The sequence below is a fragment of the Typopeltis vanoorti genome, chromosome 12 (genome assembly GCF_054136105.1).
Source record: "Typopeltis vanoorti isolate ZY-2024b chromosome 12, IOZ_Tvanoo_1.0, whole genome shotgun sequence".
Lineage (NCBI taxonomy): Eukaryota > Metazoa > Arthropoda > Arachnida > Uropygi > Thelyphonidae > Typopeltis > Typopeltis vanoorti.
This window is the reverse complement of record NC_143560.1, coordinates 139,498,280-139,511,079: the sequence shown is the minus strand read 5'-3', so window position 1 is coordinate 139,511,079 and position 12,800 is coordinate 139,498,280. Positions and strand designations below refer to the sequence as shown.

The 12,800-nt window shown below is 36.5% G+C and overlaps 1 protein-coding gene across 1 annotated transcript in view; it reads right to left on the bottom strand.

Annotated features, from left to right (window-relative positions):
* LOC150101258 (ileal sodium/bile acid cotransporter-like) overlaps nt 1–12,800 on the bottom strand; it is a 104,178-nt gene that overhangs the window by 2,725 nt on the left and 88,653 nt on the right. The window contains exon 6 of the mRNA XM_090402197.1: nt 11,683–11,815. Coding sequence (XP_090258323.1) covers nt 11,683–11,815 — 133 coding nt within the window. The remainder of the gene's footprint in view (nt 1–11,682; nt 11,816–12,800) is intronic.

The window sequence follows — 12,800 nt, the reverse complement described above, 5'->3', positions numbered from 1 at the left end:
TGGGTTCTAATCCTGGCAAGATCCGTGACCTTAACGTAAAATATCAGGTGTTTCCTGTTTAAGGTCTAAAATTAAATATGAGTGGGGTTCCCGGGTTTTTGTGTTTATAAATCTGAATTAGCACGTTCGTCTGCCCTTGGAAACACTTGTGAAGCTAAATGAGAAAACTGTAAAGAGTCTCTGGGATTTTTAAATGCAATAACATAATAGCTATTGAGAGAAATTTTCCGAAAATGTGTTCCTTTACAGAATAAATTTTGTCAGTAGAATGACGCTGAGGTAACGGTGATGTGAACCGTTTATGAAAATATCAGCTATTTCCATGCTTTACTTGGCCTAGTGAACCAAATAATCTATTATGAGTAATTTCTCACATTAGAATCAAATTTAGGTAACTTCAAACTATTCACGAATTCTATGTTGGCAAATTTTTTAAATTTATCCTGGTTTTCACTATAACAGTAAACAATTCACTCCAGTGGTGGTTTGATTAATTTTTTACAATGTTCTATGAGAGACAACATGAAATAATGCATGTAAATGGATGTATGAACATTGCGAAAATGATAACATATTTAGACTGTGATTATTTTTATATAATAAGAGATCATGTAAAAACAGATAGATACTTGTTTTTAATATCAAAAAAATGTCGCCATCAAAATTTTTTTTAATCACAGTTGCCATGTAATCATGCCAAGACGATTTTATTTTCTTTTTAAATTCTAAGAAAAAAAGAGCTATTGTGGAATAATAGTAACAATAACGGTGATGTGAAAACTGCACAAGAGAAGGGCGACACTGCAAGTTATTGTGTTGGGAAACAACCATGGATTTTTACCTACCATGTAGAATGTTGTTTAGTTTTCTGTCCCATAGATGGCATCTTTTGCTTATGGGGTATGTGAGTGTAAGGAATTATCCTTTAAAATACCCATAGGGAAAAGTCCATGTGTCTGTTGACACTATGCGTTTCGCAAACGTGTATCCAAATCTTTTTTGTTACGGAGGTCGTTTTGAGTTGACAGTTCCATTCGTCTCTATAGACAGAAAATGGCACAGGAATTTGGATGTTTTGTGGCTCACCCCTTACTGCTGCTATCATAGATTCCAGATTAATATCAGTGGCAGAGCAAGAATTTAAAGTAATGCCTTTGCATTTAGACACAATTCCCCCCCCCCACACACACACACTCCACGTTCTGTAGGAATAAGATATGAAACCTGTGGAAACATATTCAACTATAAAATCACCATTGAGTTCGTCGCCTAGCTCCCCAAGGTGGGGAGCTAGACGAATTACTCACCGTCCACAGAACCAGTGAATGGTGAGTTAATTGCCCAGTTTTTCACTGAAAATGTCAGAATCAGTATCTGTATACAAAAACCGTCTTTGCAAAGGTTCTACGACCTCATATAAATTTATCCTACTGTAGGCAGCATCAGCATGGTTAGCCTGGTGGCCGTGCACTTCGCAACCATATGTTTGGTGAAGGAGTGTCCCAGGTTCAATTCCCGTTGAAGACGTGAGGAATTTGGGGATCTTCCTCAGCCATAGCCAAGTTAGCCGGTCTTGGGCGCAGGAAGTACGGTTTTTTCGGCAGTTTATCTGGAGTTTTTCATCCCGCAAGCAGGCAAACTGGCCCTGTGAACACACACGGATCAACAGCCATAAATACTTAACACCCCATGAGGAGGCTCAACTCACCTCAATAGGGATGGGGGAGAAAAAGGGAGGAAACTCCATACGAATAAATAAATAAATAAAACTGTAGGCAGCTACAAATGAAAAGTTGACAGCATTCCCTTTCCTATTTTCAGGCTTTGTGCCTTCAATATGAGAGTAGGCAACCATCATCTGCTCTTCTGAAACTAACCTGGCATATTGAATAACTTTACTGTTATCTAAAAAAAGTTCTACGAGGTCTTCATAAGAGGAAACCACCTGGGTTTCAGTTCTTAACATTCTCATGCCAAGTCTTCCCCATAGGGAATTCAAACAAAGGTTAGCAAGCAAACGTTTACCAGGGTTTATATTAATGTGTTCACTATTTAACATAATACCTTCCCTTAGCAAAAACTCATCCAGATAAGACTGTCAGTTTTTACCTTCAGGCCATCAAGATGCTTCCTGTTTCAGCTTCAGAAAGGTATCAATGTAGTGAGCAAAGAGGTTTACTTCACCTTCTTTAGAAAAATGCCACACCTCATAAAATTCTAAAACTTTATAACCGTGAACACGTGCTAAATCTACTTCTGGATGCACCAAAAATCTGTAAAAGATCGGCCCTATGAGAGCACAATGGGGCCATTTTGGAAGCATGCATTCCACACAGGGGAAGATTAATTTTTCGTTCACTGTGATGGGCAAAACCAGTAAAAAGAGTTCGGCAGGTGTTTCCACTTTTGTATAGCAAATACCAAAGTATACCCCACGAGAATAGTCGAAAATATCGAGAATAACTTCTTGATGCCCCCATAGAAAATACTTGGTACTTCATCACCCATGGATAAAGAATATTGAAGTCCAAATAGCGAATAACTTCCCGTTCTGACTGAATTTTGTGATACATTTTGTAGCAGTCAGTTCTACCACCATGCAGAGCACTACAAGTTAAAATGGGATATGGAATTTTAAGAGCAGCAATAAAGTTATTCATTTTCCGAAATTTCTGTATTAAACTGGCATTCCAAATTGAGATCACATTGAATCCTTTGCAACGAAAATAGTTTTTGTGATCCTTTGTTTGCTCAGAAAAGGTGATCATGTTTGTGTTTCTGTATGGTTGTAAAGTATTTGGTCTGCAACATTCCTAACATCCATGGTGGAAGTGAAAAAAGAAACTAAAGTTTCGCAGATGCCTCGCAAACGAAAAACTTTTACAACTTAAGAAATAGATAGTGAAGGTTGGATTATGGCAGTTTCGGATATTTTGGAATTTGATTGAAGAGAAACAGCATTTCAATCGTCGGCCATAGAATTCATATCAAAAGTTTCCACATTTCCCATTGACAAAATAAGGTCCGATGTGGACTTTCCCCCACATAACGTATATATTGTATGGTTATATTGTTCCGTTGTTCTTGCCATTTGAGACAAGCCAAAGCCTTTCGACTTTGCACATATGCCCCCCCCCCCCTGTAACCCTGAGCAGGAAGTATGGCCAAAATATTAGGTTTTAAAAAGTTTTACAAAACAGTATAATAGCATCCTAAAATTCCTAAATGAAACAATAGTAAGCGACGAAATTAGAAAAGTAGACTGGATGCAGATAGTTTTAGAATCTGCTGATGTGCATATATTAATCTTAAAACCTACGCTTAATAAAATATATAACAAAGCATTAACAATAAAAAAATACACTCCCAAACCAGACAAAATTCATGGATAACAGACAACATATTAATGACATCCAAAGAAAGAGATGTCCTATGGAGACCACTTAAGAAGTCACCTAACAATACTGATTTACATGCTGAATACAAAAGAAAACAGAATCTCAACAACAGATTAGAACTGAAAAAAAAAACTATTATAGAAACAAATTAACAAGAGATAAACATAAACGAAACCTGGCACCTGATCAATGATATGCTGGACAATGCATACAAAACCACTGCCTCAGAAACAATAAAACACAACTTTGCTTTCGAGGCCAAATCCCTCAAAAAGCTGTGGCGAACAACTTTAATCGGCGCTTCGTGAACTCTGTCCAAAAACTATAGGAAACATTTACTTCTCACACAAAGACACATTCTCCACTAGGACCACGAGCAACCCACTCAATGTGGTTCCCCATAGTAACAGAAGAACTGTCACTTGCAATTCAACAAATTAACCCTAACAAAGAAAAAGGAATAGACAGAATCAGCCCAAAAGACATAAAAAAAATTAAATTGCAGTATGTTTTTAGCAAATGTTACAAATTTCCTACTGACACATTAAGCAATTAATATATTGTGCTTAGACAAATCTATGGCATGACACATTTTAGTATGAAATATGTCCACTGCAAACTGCGATGCACCTATTTCAATGTCAGCATGCATATTAGCACCAACTGATTCAAACCGTCTTGAGACAAACTGGCCCGCTTCAATTTTTATGTACAGCAAAACCTCGCTTAATATGATTAATTAATCCATCAATTAATGTGCGCTAAGTGAACTCGCATTAAGTGAATGCAATGAGCAATAGAAATAATTATAATTCATCCATCAGTTAGCATAAATTTGGAAAAAATTACGGCATAAGCTATACTAGAAGAAAAACTCATCAAAGTTAATAAAAATCAATTGCTCAAATTTTATTTAATGTCTAAACATTTGATTGAGCTGCTTTTTTAACAAAAAAATTAATTAAAGATGTTTCAATTATGCTCGACTTTTTCATCTTGTCATGCAATTTGCGACCGCTTTATTAAGATTTCAGGGGAGATCGAAGCCTTCGTTCCATATCAGGAACAGCATCAAACAAACTTTCCTGAGATTGCTAAATGTGACTGCAAACTAACTCAAGTTTTTTTGCAGTTAGCTTCTGAGTCATAACATTCTGTTCTTGTTCATGCACATTATCTTCTTCTTCTTCTTCATATGCATGCTGTTATTCCAGTTGAAGGGGATCATTCTCGCTTAACTATTCTGAATGGGATTCGAGTAAATTCAAGTTTTTTTCCAGTTATGTTGATATCTTCAATAATGTTAGATCTTGGATTTTGCACACGATAAGCTAACATTGACTTGAGATTAAAGTCACCTTCTGCATTGCCTCCTAAAAAAGAGTAAGACAATCTTTAGATACTTTACATCCTGGTTGAGATGCTTCAGTTTTAGCTAGGAAAGTCTTTGTTGGCTCATGCTTCCAAAGGAGACAAGTTTCCTCGATGTTGAATATTTGCCGATTCTCATAATCATCCTCTTGAATTATCCTTTGCAATTCTTCAGGAAAGTTGGCCACAGAATCTTTATCAGTACTAGCAGATTCCCCCAGGTATTCTTACGTTATGCAGTCCAGCTCGATTTTTAAAATGGTCAAACAATCCTAAACTCGCAGCAAAGCTTTCGCATTCCTCTTGAAATTTGATTTCTTTCAATGAGGTAAAAATATTGAGAACGTTTGCCTGAATATTCCCATACTAAGGGGTATTCTTTTTGGTTATAATCCTTATAATCAAAAAGAAAACAATTACCAGTTTATATAGATAAGAGACAGCAAAATATTCCTTAGAAAGACACAAGATGCAAAACCAATCGAAATAAAATCTGTAGGCGACCTCAACAGGCTGTCACATTGAAAGGAATATTGACAACTCGTAAAGAAGGAACAGCACACCAACCAACATGAATGCAGACCATCAAGCAGGCGTAATCACCCCGGAACACGATAATTGCCACATTCTGAAATCAATAACAGAATGGAAACAAGTGACAATCCCCAAAAGAGGACTATCTATTCTCCACATCAACATCAGAAGCATTCAAAAACACTGGCTGACCCTGCAAGCTTATCTGAAGGAAGATACACGAAATTGACATTTTAATACTGACTGAAGTATCTACGACAAACGAAGAGGCATCCTCCTACTAAATGCCACACTTCCAACAACACAAACACTGCAGACAAACAAAACGAGGCGGTGGTATAATAACATTTACCAAACATAAACTAGAAGTAACAGAAATAAACTATAATTAGAATACGCAGAAAACATATGCATCGAAATTAAAAACATCAAACAAGAAAACTCCCTGATATTAAACGCAATATACAGACCACCCAACTTAAGCACCACAAAATTTCTAGAAGAACTAAACAGATGGCTTTCAGCCGCGGAAGAAGGCACCTCAGAATACTTGATAATAATAAGAGACATTGATATAAACATTAGGAACATAAATAAGAACACAGAACAATACCTAGACCTATTATCGGCATATAACATAACCCCATCCATACAGTAATATACATGAGAAGAGATACAAAACAGTATCATAGCATTGTAAACGAAGCAATAGTGAACGATGAAATCAGAAAAACAGACTGGATGCAGATAGCATCTTTAGACTCTGCTGAAGCTGTATATAATAATCTTAAACTTCCATTTAACAAAATATATAACAAAGCATTAACAAAAATAAAAATACGCCCCCAAACGAAACAAAATCCATTGATAACAGATAACATACTAATAGACATACAAAGAAAAGATGCCCTATGGAAACAACTTAAGAAGTCGCCGAACAATATCGCTTTAAAAGCTGAATACAAAAGAAAACGGAGTCTCCTAACAACACAGATTAGAATGGCAAAAAGAAACTATTACAGCAACAAATTAATAACAACTCAGAATGATATAAAGGAAACCTGGCACCTGATTAATGAAATGCTGGACAATATACACAGAACCACTGCCTCAGAAACAATAAAACACAGCTTTGCCTGCGACCCCAAATCCCTCAAACAGTTGGCAAACAACTTTAATCAGCACTTCATGAACTCTGTCCAAAAGCTACAAGAAACAACTTTTCCTCACACAAACGAACATTCTCCACAGTAACAAAAACAGATCTATTTTGTTACTGTGGGGAACCACGAGCAACCCAGTCGAAGTGGTTCCCCACAGTAAAAAGAAGAACTATCACTGGCAATTCGACAAATTAATCCTAACAAAGGACCGGGGATAGACGGAATCAGACCAAAAGACATCAAGAAACACCCAACCGACCTACTTCCAGTTATACAAAAACTGTTAAATAAAATCTTCGAAACGGGACACATACCTGAAATGCTGAAGACTGCATTAATCACACCCATACACAAACAGGAAAAAAGAAACATTATAAGTAATTACAGACCCATCGCCACGCTGTCTGTAGTCAACCAAATCATGGAGTGCATTGTACATTAGAAACTCTTCACATACGTTGAAAAATTTCAAATCATACCCAAAACACAATATGGCTTTCAAAAAAAAATAAAGGAACTTTATTTTTTTTTGAAAATAAAGGAAATTTATTTTTTGATCAGCACTTCGATGCTGATCAAAGTTGGAATAGCCATACAAACTACCTACATACCAAGCTTAGGATAATAGCAAGCAAACTATACAGATTAAAAGACATTGCCCCAGCCCACATAAAAATACTAATCGATAAAGCATTATGCGAAAACATTTTAAGATATGCAATCACATCATACGCATTCTGTGCAGACCACAGACTTAACAGGCTATAATGGTTGCAAGATAAAATGGTAAAACTGATATTCTGGGAACAACTCACTCTTATGCAGGTAGCACGGACAAAACACAAAATATTTATGGTGAAACACTTATGCCACTACACAATCATGTTAAAACATTACTACAGCCCAACATATAGAGTAACCAGAACAACATATCAAATAACAAGACCACAGTCAACAAACTACATAACATATAAGTACAACAATCATAACGGCAAAGCCACCCGAAACTTCTACGTACCTGACATGATAAACAAACTGCCGTTCGACAACAGAAACCTAGGAACATACAGAGAGCTGAAACAGGCGCTGTATAAATATAGCGAGAATGAAAATTAGAGCAATTCCTGTTTCTCTCCCCCCACACACACACATGCACACACACACAAACCTATGACAAACCCCCCTCTCAAAAACTATCACTACAAGAACACAAAGAAACAAACACACCACGTCTAAATCCAACCCTATTTGCACAAAAAAAGTTAAACTGTAACAGCAGTCGAAGTCTTCCAAGTACGTACCAACAAACAGTAAAATCAACACCTGGCTTGTGACCAGTATAGGAACATAACCATGAAACCACCACCATCTATCATCTATTATCTTCCTCAGATAAGCTCTGCTAAGCTTCGAGGAAGAAAATTATTAACTTGCAAGAATCTGTTATTCGCAATTGTAATGCGTTATAAATATTATATATATATATGATTATTACAGCAACTATGTATGCAATTTATCTGAGACATAAAAAAAATAATAAATAAATAAATAAATAAAATAATTAAATTATTTAAAAAAATTATTATTATTATTATTCAAAAGAGGGCGCTGTGTAGGCATACGAAAGGGTGCATGGTATAATATCGCTGCTCCCATTTTTTTATAGTTTCAAAGTGGTTACAACTCCTGGTTTTAAATTGAAAGTGTTCCCAAGTAACTCTACTTGTCACGCTGAAGACAGTGATATAAAATTCACTGAAACCGGCTAAGAAGAAACTAAATTTCGAAGTGTTGGAAAGTGAACAGAGAGGACCGCAGTCAACAACGAGAGAAGAACAAAGAAGAACGAAGAACAAAGGACGTCGCCATCCTTACGGATGGCGACGTCCTTTGTTTTCAGAAACAACCTCACAACCTTTACGTTTTCAGAAACAACCTGGCAACGTACATCCATTGCAGCATGCGGGGAATGGAAATGCTTACTCTGCAGGAAGAACAAAGAAATGCACCTAAGGCAGCCACCTATGACGCAGCCGATTATACCTGAGGCAAAATCAGATGACGAACTGAGCAGACAAAAAAAAGCAGGTGAGTCCAATAATTTCAACTCTATAAATATACTAATAAAAAACGGTCTAGAGACTATAAAAGCCAACTTAGTAGATTTTGTGTAAGAACTCTGACAAACAGAATGAACAAATAACAAAAGTATCTTTTATATATATATATATTTATTTATTTTTATTATTTTTTTTTTAATATTTGAATGACTAGAACCGAGATTTAAGTAAAAAGGTTTTTAATATAAAAACACTACTAGTTTCGGCCTGTAACAGCCTTCTTCAGGTGACATTATAAAAGAAAGAAAAAACACTAAACATTGAGGGTTAAAAGACTGTGAACAACACATAAGCAGTCTCTGTACATAATTAGCATGAAAACGTTGTAGTTGTATTTGAAGCTGTTCTTTCGTTTGCAGCATTGTTGGGAGAGTGCGTGCCTGCTGCATGACGTGAACGCCAGTACATGATTACAGCTGAATGACTATCTGGGAGGTTGTAGCTCAAGTTGTTATTTAGATGAAAAGGGTTGAAGATGATTTCTCTAGATTCCACGATTTTTCTTTCTAGTTCGTCACTGCAACGGAAGATGTTAGTAGATTTTTCCCAGCAGACTTTGTGACTTTGGTTATCATCATTAGGATTAGCTGAGAAAAGGATATGACTTGATAATGCACTGGCTCGCTGTCTCTTGTAAGTAATGTCCCTCATGTGGTCTTCCACACGTAATTCGACAGATTTGTCTGTCTACCCAAAGTAAGGAAATCTTAATGATGATAACCAAAGTCACAAAATCTGCTGGGAAAAATCTACTAACATTTTCCGTTGCAGTGACGAACTAGAAAGAAAAATCATGGAATCTAGAGAAATCATCTTCAACCCTGTTCATCTAAATAACAACTTGAGCTACAACCTCCCAGATAGTCATTCAGCTGTAATCATGTACTGGCGTTCACGTGATGCAGCAGGCACGCACTCTCCCAACAATGCTGCAAACGAAAGAACAGCTTCAAATACAACTACAACGTTTTCATGCTAATTATGTATATATGTATATATATATAGCTCAGTGGATGTGGCGTTTGCACACCACCGCGCTAGGCCGCATGAAGGAAGTCTTGGTTTCGAGTCTAGTCGGCGACTAGAGGAAATTTTTCTGAGCCTTTTTTCGACCGGTTCCCGAGTTAGTCGATCTCTGGCACGGGCAAGCAGGTTTTTCCTCCCGGAAACTCGGGTTTTTCGTCCTGTAAACTCAAGAAAATCGACCGTAGAACCCACATTATTTCAGACATTAAATATATTGTGTTAGGGTTAGAGACCACGAGATGGCGGCACATTTGAGCCGTCTCTCTTCACTGCGTACCGCTTAATTAGTGATAGCCTTGGGCTATCTGTCTCTGATTGGGTACCAGTGGAGATTGAACTGCCCACTCAGTCTCCAAAAGTTAGATAGGGCTAAATGGCCTCGCCTACTCCCGTATATACGGGAACAAAAAGGCGTTAGCTGATTTTTTTTTTGATATATATATATGTACATATATATATATATATATATATATATATGTACATATATATATATATATATATATATATATATATATATATGTATATGTATATATATATATATATATATATATATATATATATATATATATACACCCTATATATAGCAGGTGTCAACCTCAGATAAGCTTATTAAAAAGCTGCTTCGAGGATGCAAGCAGAAACATTACTACTCAACCGAGATCAACAGAGAAAAAAATTATTTATTACATTGAAGTGCTCTTAAATACATTAAAAACTAAATTTGTAAAAAAAAAAAAAAAAAAAAACCAGCTAACTCCTTTTTTATTCCCTTATATATAGGGAGTAGGCGAGGCCGTTTTTAGCCCTACCTAACTTTTGGAGACTGAGTGGGCAGTTCAATCTCCACTGGTACCCAATCAGAGATAGCTGGCCCAAGGCTATCACTAATTAAGCGGTACGCAATGAAGAGTGACGGCTCAACAGGTGCCACCATCTCGCTGTCCCTAACCCTAACACTCGTATTTAATGGCTATAAAGCATTTTGATTTGCAAGAGTAATTAAGTCAAGAAATATAATTTCATCTTTGACATGTATAAAAGTTTTAATATAGACTATTAAAGCAGATTGCTTGCCTAATGTTGTTGACGCATCTATTAAAATGGAAATTTTATGATCAGCACCTGTAAGTTCTGATGCCAGTCTCTTTTTAAATTCTGATGCAATATGTTATAATTTTGGCTGCACTATAACGTGAATGAAGAGTTATCCCAACATCAAGTCCGTTTTCTTTTGCAATTGAATTAAATCATCGTGGTCACTGAATGCGCGATCGTTCTTAACCAAGTGATAAGCAGTGTTAAAAATTTTTTTCTGTTGCAGTGATATGATGCTCTTTTTGTTGTAATGTTAAACTTTCTAACTGAGATTTTTTAGACTCGGCTAAAATTGACTCGCGTTTTTTGTGTGCTATAGATGCCTGATGGGCAGAAATTTTAGTTCTTAGGGATTTCAATTGCTGAGTTTTTTCTGTACCGTTAAATGTAATTGTGCATTTCACCCATTCGTTATTGAACGAAAACCCCTGAGTTTTGTGAAGTTCTGAGTACGCTACTAATGAACAATCACTACAACCTAAATATCCATTCTTTGCTGTGAGCCACTTATGTTTGTCTTTGCGTTCAAGCCACTGTTGCTCGATCATACTTCCGGGTATTCTACATTTATACAATTAGTGTCAATTGCATTACTTGCATGTTCATGATGCCCTGTGATAGCTGAAGATACACTTGCAATATTGCACAAATTATCTTGCATTTCCGGTTTTATCTGAAAGCATCGAAGAAGGAACACGCTCTCATTCATTGTTCTTAATTTTCGGCAGAAATTTTGCATCGTATTCCGAACTCGTACTAGAATTTTCATTCTCCTTAAATTTTGAGAAGTAATTAGTTAATTTGTTTTCATTGGTTCTCTTCATATTGTTGATGGACTATTAAAATTTTCTTCTTAAAATACTTTCTCCAACACCATAACTACAGCGAAGACATAGTTTCACAGAGCACACTACACGTTTTAACTTGTCGGGCCCATTGAACTTTTTAAGGGTGTAGGAATGACAAATGACCAACTGCGGTGTAGCATTGGGTGGGGGTGCAATACTGTTAGTTTTCTTTGATTTTGAAACTTCGAAACCGAACATAGACGCAATTTTTCTGAAACGAAAATGACAAGAGCGGCAGGCTACTAATGTTTGACCGAAAGCTGGAAATGCATTATAAGTCTCATTATTATAATTCTTATAATTTATTATAATGAATTTAAAATTTTTGATAGTTTTAAAAAAGTACCAGGGCGTGGCCCTGGCTCGACTACAACCCTGCATGTCTGTGGTTATCAGTTTACAATCAGTGATGTCATTTATCAGATGTAGATAAGTGGCGTCCTTTATCAGATGTAGATACTTGATGTCATTGAACGGGCATCGGCTGTTGGTGATGTCATCTGTATCTTGGATGTATGAGTTGTGTGAGCACCCTCTTTTTGTTTCGTTGGAGTGATGCATTATGGGTAATTGGTTCGAGTATAGAATTCTGGCTGATGTTTAGAGTATGGAATGCTGGGAATTACCCTGGTAATGCCAAATGACATTGTCACGTAGGCTTCAGTGTAGAATTCTGGGTAATGGTTAGAGATAAGTAACGTCATTCTGCTGAGGAGTGATACATTGTGGATAATGGTTCAAGTATGGAATTCTAGGTAATGGTTTGATTGTGGGATTCTAGGTCATCAACAATGGTGAAGCCAGTTGTTGATGACGCCATGTTGTCTTTTGGTTAGAGCATGGAATTCTGGGAAGTGCACTGGTGACGCCATCTGTCAAGGACGTCACGTGGGCCTTTGGTTCGGGTGTGGATTTATGGGTTGTGGTTAGAGTGTGGAATTCTGGGCGACGATATTTGGTCACGTGTTGGGGCTTCCAACACTTTTTTCATTCCTGTATTAATTTCACTACACTAATTTGACTACGATTTGGTAATTTTTAATCTTAAATATTTTTGCCTGCATACGATTTGGTGCCCTAATTTAGACTATAGTAGTTTTTAGTTTAGTGTCAAGAGATGTCACCAGAAATTTTTTTTTACATTCACGTTTTCTTGTCAATAGGTAGCAGCACACATTTTTCTAAAACAATTAAGTACTGGATATGACTGCTGCCCCCACTTTTTTTGTTCCTGTATTAATTTTA